The sequence below is a fragment of the Cynoglossus semilaevis genome, chromosome 5 (genome assembly GCF_000523025.1).
Source record: "Cynoglossus semilaevis isolate Cse_v1.0 chromosome 5, Cse_v1.0, whole genome shotgun sequence".
NCBI lineage: Eukaryota > Metazoa > Chordata > Actinopteri > Pleuronectiformes > Cynoglossidae > Cynoglossus > Cynoglossus semilaevis.
In genome coordinates this window covers 11,557,189-11,566,460 of record NC_024311.1, presented here as the reverse complement: position 1 = coordinate 11,566,460, position 9,272 = coordinate 11,557,189, and the positions used below count along the sequence as shown (strand labels likewise).

Here is a 9,272-nt window from a genome sequence, read left to right as displayed (position 1 = left end):
TAAGACATATTAAGCTATGAAAAAGATGAAAAAAGATATGTATAAAAGGTATAAGCATTTTATTTTACAGTTTTACCACGACAGAAATGGGTTGGGGGAATCAAAATGCAAACAATTGATTGTTTGTCCTGGTTAACTCAAACTTTTTTCAATTTTATTTAATTGACTCTGTTCTAACAGGACACTGAGTGTACTCAATTATTTAATGAAAACACAGACCTAAAAACTTAAATGCCAAGAACTGGATATGCAACTTTTCAAACTATTATTGTTATTATAATTATATTAATATAACTATTATTATAAAAGCCAGGACACTGAGTGAACTCTCTTCCACAGAAGTGAAACATGAAGGAAAATAATCGAGGTGTAGCTCAGAAAACAATGGTGCAATACATGACTGGAGGATCAACACACAGAGGCAGTGACAGTGAACTGTATTAGTACTGAGTGTGACACGCTGACAGGCCCAGCCATACACAGTGCAGGCTCCACCCACTCTGTGGACGGGGCATATATTAACCCTCCATGGAGCTCTGCCTCGCAGCCAATGGCACATGGTGGAGGATAAAACACACTGCCCAGGATCTGAGAATACACTCTCACACACACAGACCAAGACAGGGAGACGCTGGACTGCGTTACAGCCTCAGCTGATCACCACTGCTGGATAAAGATTAAAATTCTCCTGATTGGACTTTAACTTGCTGCACCATGTCTCCACGGGTGTCTCAGAGCCTCTTCGGCCCCAGTAAGTGGGAAGATTTTATTTTCAGAGCAGAAATCAATGTGACATGATGCTGATGTGACAGATATATTTGTGGTCTTACTTGTACTTGCTTGGAGTTTGGACACAGAATTTAACAAAAAGAAAATAGGTAAATAAGTAGCAGAACACAGCATAGAACAGAAGTGTTGTGACACCAAAACAATGCTGTTAAATTCGAATGTATTTTGGGTAGAATCGCAGTAATATACTTATATACTGACCCCTGATTGGACCCTGTGTTTTTCCTGTCATAAGAAGTCCTTGTATGAAAAGTATGATTTATGACAAGAGTGTGTTACGGTCACTCAGAGCACAGTCAGGTGTCAGTGTGTCATCAACAGTCCTACTCTGTTATCATTAGGTTTTTATCAAGGTTTATGACAGGTGACGTACACAGGTGGGAAATAATTACCTTAGCAATGAACAAAGCTAATGAAAAGGAATTCATAATCTGTCCGTTGGAGTTTCTGACCAGTCAGATGTGTTTTTCCAGTGGACCCAGTACCAGAACTCACACTATCTGAGCATGGATTTCATAATGTACAGTGATAAAGAGTAAGACATTGGTACACTGGTACAAAGAATGTTGTTGCTGGAGTTGTCACTGAACTTTTTTTATAATGATGATAATTCCCAAAAGTCTTGTCAACAAAAGTGTTGTGCTAAATAGTACCATGTTGCCTTTTACATGCTAAGATGCTCAGATCATTCCTCACATATCTTGGACCATTTATTGTGCCTATTATATCTTTTAACTGCCATTTCGGAAAATTCTTTAAGGTTCTTAAATGGTTATATGTGATTTGGATTTAGCTTAGATGTTTTTTCATGTTCTTTCACATTAGTTTTATAATTACTTAGGTTTGCAAGTAGTACAGACAGAAACCAAATATATAAATAGAAATGTCTGAGACTAAATTTTATTCTGCCTGCTTAACTATTTTTGTCAAATTTGTTGAGCGTAGCAATCAGAGGTTTTAGTTTTCTGCTCTTCTTTTAGGTTTTGTTGACCTTGCTTCATGCCTAAATGCACTGGGTTGCTGCCATGTGATTGGCCAATTGGGGCATTAGGACAGATGTGAAGTAAACAGCGAGTGTATTATGTATGTCTGTTCTAGGCAGGACTTGAAGCCAAGCCATTGACTGCAATCCAGTCATTGGTTAACCAACAAACATTAAAAGATAACAGACAAATGGCGATAATTTGATAAATAGTCATAACTGCAGCACACAGACTGTTGGAAGTCAAATGACCAGAAGTGGCCACTGTGCTTTAGAGTAGTCCAAGTCTGTCGCATCACTCTCACAACTGCATGCTGTAGCTGCTGCTCTCCGTCCCAAAGCCCATCCCCGCCTGTTAGGTACATCTGCATTCTCTGGCACATGGGCCCTCACATGGTCTGCCTGCGGATTGTGATGTAGACTGCAGAGGCTGCTGAGTGCTGCCTCTGCTGCTGGAGCCACTCCACACCTCATTCTATTCCACTCCAGCCGTCTCTTTATCCATTCACAGGATTCATACAAAAAGGGGTGTCACAGTCAGGAATGGGGCTATGAAAGAAGACATATACAAGAGCGCCCCCTGTTTGGAATGTTTTTGTGCTTTGCTTTAAAGGGAATAATGCTACAGCAAAAGCATCCACCAGATGGACTTTTTAAATCCATGAGCCGCACATCTTTGACCTGATAGAGGGATTTTTTTTTCAATGACCAAAGTCAGGCAGTGGTAGGAAAAAGAAGTCGTGGATACACTGGGTAAACGACCGCTGAAACTAGTCATGTGTGTAGACTTTTGAATGAATGGATAGAAGGTAAATGAAAGATACCAGATTGAAAGACAATGCTGCATTTCTAGGTCTGAAATTTTAAGTGACTGGAACTTGTTTGTTTGGATTCTTCAAGGTAATGTAATTTGTGTCAGCATCAATAAATAAAACATTAAGGGATTATGAATTGTTATAGCTTGTATATGTATTCATTTAATGTTTAACAGAGAAGCTAACGGAAAAGGAAAAAAATCCATTCACTCATCCGTATACATTCCATCCATTCTGCACCCTCTTCCCCCAGGTCTCAAATGCTGACATTAACTTTCCAGCCTCTTTTTCACCTGCTCCTTACTTTCAACGCAGATTACATTTTTATCTGCAAACATCGTGATCCAAGATACCTCACCTGTTAATTATCATTGAATACAAGAGAGGGCTCAGAGCTGTTCTTGATACATAAAGATTAATTTTAATCATATAATGAAAGCTCATATTTTACGCAGATTAATGGCTTGTAATGTTTTGTCACATATTTGAGATAAATATAATGATTGTTTTATCCTTACAGTAGACTGTATGGGTTTTCCTTGTACATACATTTCCAGTCAAACACAAAGATACATATTAGTCTTATTTTACCATCATTTGAATTATGCTATTATGTCATCACTCATGAGCTGGCTGATCAGGTTTTGACTCCACCACCGAAACATGATCTGCAGCTTTAAGCATGTCTTTTTTAATGCCTCTTGATGCTTTCAAATGCTGTATGGAGTTCCTGGCCCAATGTTATAATTGTACAAAGATCTACAGTAGATCTTTAATGCATTCTTTTTTCCTTTTACTATGGCAAAATTCACAGCAAAAGGTTTTTCAAAAGTACTTTCCAAATATGCTACAGTATATTTCACCTCATCCATATATTTCTATATATGTATCAAGGCTATCTGCTAACCTTCTAAACCTATTTTCTAGGAATTTAACATAATCTGAATGTTCTTATTTCCCCTACTTGTTAATATTAACAGCTAAATATGTCCCATCATTCGCAAAGTGATGCACTGGGTGGCATCTCAACACTGCAGTATATTAAACACACAGCTTGAATCCCTTAAGATTACTGTGAATTAAAGATGAGATGACTGGGTTTATTCATTTAGTCGAAAAGCATTTTAGTTTGTATATCATTTTTTTATCATTTTTAAAAACGTGCCAATAATACACATGCTCTCACATGGTCTGTGAAGGTCTCTTGCTCTGGAGTCGGTATTTCCCAGCATTCGTAAACGCAATCTCTTGACGTCACATCGTCTGTGGTAGCCAAGCCCAGCCCCTATGGCGTTTGGAAAGATCCGCAGAGCTCGGGGAGCAGAGCTCACTCAAACCTTGTTTGGGTTTGATTAGCTTTATAAGAAAACCAATGCGACGAATAAGGACTGTAAGTCACATTTTGTTTTTGTCGACATTCGCTGCCTTCGGTTTTACTCTATGGGTTGTTGTTGTTTAGTCAGTTGTGGGGTATGGGCGGATTAACGGCCGTCGGCTTTTGTGCCACCGCTCTGTGAAAAGCTTCTACCACGTAGTCAGAAACCCTCGCCAACAACCTTTCCTTTGTTCGATACGTCGTCGCCTTTCTCTTGAACACTGTGGCTGGGGTTACTAAAACATTTTCCGGCCCCTTGTAGCTTTGTAAATACGACTCCGTTGTTTGTATCTGTGTTACATTGTGTTATGGATTTTATGTGAATATTAAAATGTCTGTCGCTAGCGTGGCCACTTCACTGTCGCGCTTCCTTTCCTGGCTTTATCCGCCAGTGAAGGCCAAACTAGACGGTTTAACGTGGACGTAAGACCACGAGGGGAATTCATATTTCTGTTATCGTTTTGAATTTCCATATTCTATTTGGATGTTCACATTAACACACCTAGTTAGGTAAACATACAGTTTTGTCGATACGGAGAAACCGGACAAACTAGCGCTGAAACCGGCCGGGGAGGGATCAGTTTCCACCACGTATTTTAACAAAAGCCTGAAAAGTACGGGGGTTTTGTGATTGGCTGTTTCTACATGACTCGATTGACATTAGTAATAACAAACATCTGTAACAAATAATTAACTATTTAATTATAATTAACCTCTTATGTTAAAATTTAACACGACTAAATGGCGCTAGAAATCAAATACTAGAAGTGATGTTAAAAAAGGAAAATATAAATGCCCTTTGAGTTTTAAATATTATTAATTTTACTTGTATAGTTGGAACGCAACTAGACCTTTAGTGGCCGTAAGTATTTTTAAAGGTCCAACATGGCTGCTGCATTTTCACTCTGTAATTCACTGTCCATGTCCTTTTTTCCATAATGCACAAAAGTTATTTTGCTTCTTCGGCTTGTATGGGTGACAGCGTGTTTTGAAAACTACTAGGTATAAAACGAACCAGACACTTTAACTGTACTAAAACTACATAAAAAAGGATATGTCACTTTTCTTCTATGTCATGTATCTACATGTCATCCATAATGTTAAAACTATAAGTTCTTGCTAAATGACTCCCACTATCAAGAAAGAACAAAAGGGTATTTTGACTTATTATATGAATTTAGTATAATTTAATTATGCTGTGTTAAAATGTTGGGATGGTGTTGGTTTTAAAATGGTTAAATGTGGCTAATCTTTATCATTGTTTACTTGTGTGCAATGTAGCTAAAAGTAACATTAGAACACTATTAGAAATGTGGAACAGAGAATGTGGATTGTGATGTGTTTCTGTCTACAATCTTTTTGCAATACCATTGCAATACCCATATCACACTGCCACAGGAGGCCATGGCCATTTGGCATTTGGTACTGCCAATGTAAAAAACTTTTGCCCAAGTTGTGACAGAAAGGTTTTTTTTTTTTTGTACTTGAAAGTAATAGAATTGATTGTTTGCATAAATCATTAGATGAGTTGGGTGTGAAGCACCGTAGAAACTAAACAAACTGCAGTTTCAATATTTTGTTTTAATATAATGTTACACCTATGATGCATATTCCTACCTTATATGTTCTTTCTCTGGTCTTTCAGGTTGTACCCAAATAAAATGGAGGATAGTTTTGACTGTGACTGTGGCGAACTTGAGCCACCTGATCATTGAGGGTAAACATTAAATTTGAAGACTTTAAGGCCAGACACATTTCAAGTTTATAGATCAGGAAAATTAGACAAAGCAATCAATTTAAAAAAAATTTAAAAAAACGAAAAAGAAGTAAAAGTGCATCTTGGCACATTTCATATGACACAGCTCAGGACCAGTCATACACTGATTGTATCTGCACTGTAAGGATGCAAATACATGATTTTATAGTTCACCATATTGTCAGTGCATTTTAAGTAGCCCCAGAGGCCATTCCATTACAGCTAGTTTACTCTAATCCAAAAGAAAATACATCTTAAGTTATTCAGACACCCTAAAGTTTAATTTCTACCCGAATTTCATTTCTTATATTAAAAATGAAAAAGAAGTGTCACTACACATTTGTGCCTCACATTTGACGCTGAAGGCTAGACAGGGGGATTGGTAGTTGCCCATAGGAGGGTCAGTACATTGAGCCTTTGAGGCTGTGGGGGTAGGTGTTGTCCAATAAATTCCTTGCTAGGTGTAAAAGTTGTACTTAAAACAGGCCAGAGACCAAACAGTAGAGAAAGCAGGAGCTTGACGTGACAAACCTTGAACAGTCATGGCAGAAAAATTTGAGTCCCTTATGAACATCCATGGTTTTGACCTGGGTTCTCGCTACATGGACTTAAAACCTCTGGGTTATGGAGGAAATGGCCTGGTGTTCTCAGCAGTAGACACTGACTGCGACAAACGTGTAGCTGTGAAGAAGATCATCTTGACTGACCCACAGAGTGTGAAGCATGCACTGCGGGAAATCAAGATCATTCGGCGTCTTGATCATGACAACATTGTCAAGGTATGTTTATCACATGGGAAAACAACAACACGCTGATGTTTTATGTTGACTGCTTTCTACTACCTGACATTTGTTTTTGGTCACCAGGTGTTTGAGACATTGGGTCCAAATGGTCGTAGGCTAACAGAGGATGTGGTGTCCCTAACAGAGGTCAACTCTGTTTATATTGTACAAGAATACATGGAGACTGACCTGTGTCAGTTGCTGGAGAGAGGCCTCTTGTCTGAAGGCCATGCCAGGCTTTTCATGTACCAACTACTCAGGGGCCTTAAGTACATTCACTCTGCCAACGTGCTGCATCGTGACCTCAAGCCTGCTAATTTGTTTGTGAACACAGAAGATTTGGTACTGAAGATTGGAGACTTTGGACTTGCCCGAATTATGGACCCACACTACTCTCACAAGGTAGGATCTGTCTCTGAGTAGCTACTAACTTAATATTAACTGTTACTTTACTGTTTGCTGTGTTGAAGTGGACAAGCGTAAATGTGTTGTGTCTGCATATGTATTTACAAAAGATTAGGCTCATGCTAATTTAGCCATGCAATATAAGAACATCTGTAACCAGAACTCAAAATTATATTTACAGAAAATATTTTGAGGGTAGGTTGCTTTTACCCATGAGAACAATGTGGACAACCTCTAATTGTGGCCAGGTGGTGGCCTCTGTGTCTATCTATCACCTTTTTATTAAGGGATGAGCAAAGTCTAGTCAGGCCATATGTGATGACAGATGATTACTTTTGCTCATATAGATGTTCACACGTGTTTGAGATTTTAGTAATCCATGGTCTGAAATTACTCATGTTAAGGGATCTATTTAACTGTCTTTTCCCCATTCATATCTCTCACACGCTCAGGATGCTGCCACAACTTGCATCAGTCTGAGACAATCACATGCTTGTTTATTAGAACTGCTTCTTTCTTCACACTGTCTCACTGTCAGGTTTTCCCATGACACTTAGACCCTTGTATACATTGTTCCCTGTGTAAGGATACTGAAATAGGAACAGGAAGGTAAAAGCCCTCAACAATGAATGTTTCCTCACACAATCTCTTGGCTAAATCATCCCTCCCTCCCCAAAATTACTGCACTCCTCCCACATGTCAGGGTTTGTGATGCAGGCTTTTTTCCCCTTCATATAAGCACTTTTCATGGGAACCACACTGACCTTTGTGGTGTTGGAAAGCTGCTTAGCTGTGGTCTGCAGCAGATGACTGCAGCTGGGCTTTTACTAAAAATATTTTTAGACAATTTAAACCAGAGTGCTGTTTCTACCAGACCATGGTCCTGGTTTTCTTTATAGATAGTGTGGCTGTGTTTGTCTATGCTGTCATCTTTTTTTTAATAGTAAGTTCCCGAGGTCACAAGGATCTCAACTAATCATTGACCAAATGAGGCCAGTTTATAAATAAACTACCAACCACAGTAAGAAATCAGGCCCTTTTACAAGGACTAAAATCAAAAATCTACTTGCCACCATCCTAAACCTATCAGGGAATATAAGCCAGGATGGTTGGGTGTCTTGAATGCATGTTACTTGAACGATGTGTCTAAGTTGAAAGACTACACATGGCAACAGTGGTAAAGGCAAGAAGCATTTTCTTCCCTGCCCTTTACCCTATTTTCAATATTTTCTCTTTTGCTTAATCTCTAACAATTTCCTTAAGGTTTCCATTAGTCCTGTAAGGATTTCTTTCAAGAGTAGCGCTTATGGTGGCCCAGAATCAAGAATGACAAGAATTAATTTGCACTCAACTAACCTCCGAAACCCTAATCCCTCTCCTTTTCTGAGCCAGCTTTTTTCCATCATTTTTGGGCTTTGCTCGAGGGCTGATTTGTAAGTTAAGACTATAGGACTAATATTACCATATTTAGGTTGTGCTAAGGCAAGGCTGTTTTTAAATTTAAAAAGGGGGGAACTGAGGACAAACTGAGGACAAGGCTAACACAATACCTGCTCAAAATAATGGCTACAGACATGGTGGTTTGTTTGAGTGGTAAAATGTAGTTATATACAGACAACTAGGTATGAAGTCTTTGTTTGTGCTGCGTAATGTCAGTGATAAAAGTTTCTAGGAGTGAAGCGGGGTATAGGGAATAAGGTACATAGTTAGAGGTGGCTGTTTTGTTTTTTTTTGTTTTTTTTTGTTTTTTTTTTAAGAGTAGGGGTTTGTTTACCAGACACCAGGCAAGTGACCCATACACATGCATAACATGTATAAGGCTGGTGACACATTTGATGATAGAGTGACTTGCGGCCAAATCAGGACAGAAACAGGAGCCTAGCTCAGGAGTGAGCTGATCATTTTGGTCCCACTGGCTGATAGTCCAAGGTGGCAGTGGTGTTGTTTTACCATCACCCCTCCCCCAGTGTGTCTACCTAATACACCGAACCCCACAGACGCACACTTCTACGGGTCAGCTTCCTTTGTATTGGGTGTCCTCTGTCCCCCTGAATAGCAGAGGTCTGTGTGTGAGTGCAGTGCAAATGGTAAAGCTGGTGTGTTAGTAAGAGGGGATTATCCATCCCTATCAGACTGCTGACAGGGCCTGCACGTGTTTGCTATTCCCCTTTTCATCTGTCTCTTCTCTGTGGGATCTTTGTCTCCGAGGAATAAAGGTTCAACACAAATGAACAATCTTTAGCTTTAGGAATCATGTGGAGGAAAAAATGGTACTCATTAGTGTGAATTGTATTTTTGTTTTTTTTGGAGCAGACTTTACTCTGCAGTTTTCTGACTTTTAAGTCAAGGTTCCTTTTTCAACAAATTC

At 39.1% G+C, this 9,272-nt stretch overlaps 1 protein-coding gene across 2 annotated transcripts in view; it reads left to right on the top strand.

The window, feature by feature from the left end:
• Window positions 1-543: 543 nt before the first annotated feature.
• The window catches only part of mapk6 (mitogen-activated protein kinase 6), a 12,549-nt gene continuing 3,820 nt past the window's right edge, over window positions 544-9,272 (top strand). The window contains exons 1-3 of one of the 2 annotated variants that reach the window (XM_008310464.3): window positions 544-751; window positions 5,607-6,496; window positions 6,584-6,901. In XM_008310464.3, coding sequence (XP_008308686.1) covers window positions 6,260-6,496; window positions 6,584-6,901 — 555 coding nt within the window. In that variant the 5' untranslated portion in view covers window positions 544-751; window positions 5,607-6,259. Of the gene's footprint in view, window positions 752-3,824; window positions 3,977-5,606; window positions 6,497-6,583; window positions 6,902-9,272 lie in introns of those variants that run through there. The other variant, XM_008310463.3, reaches the window with a different exon arrangement.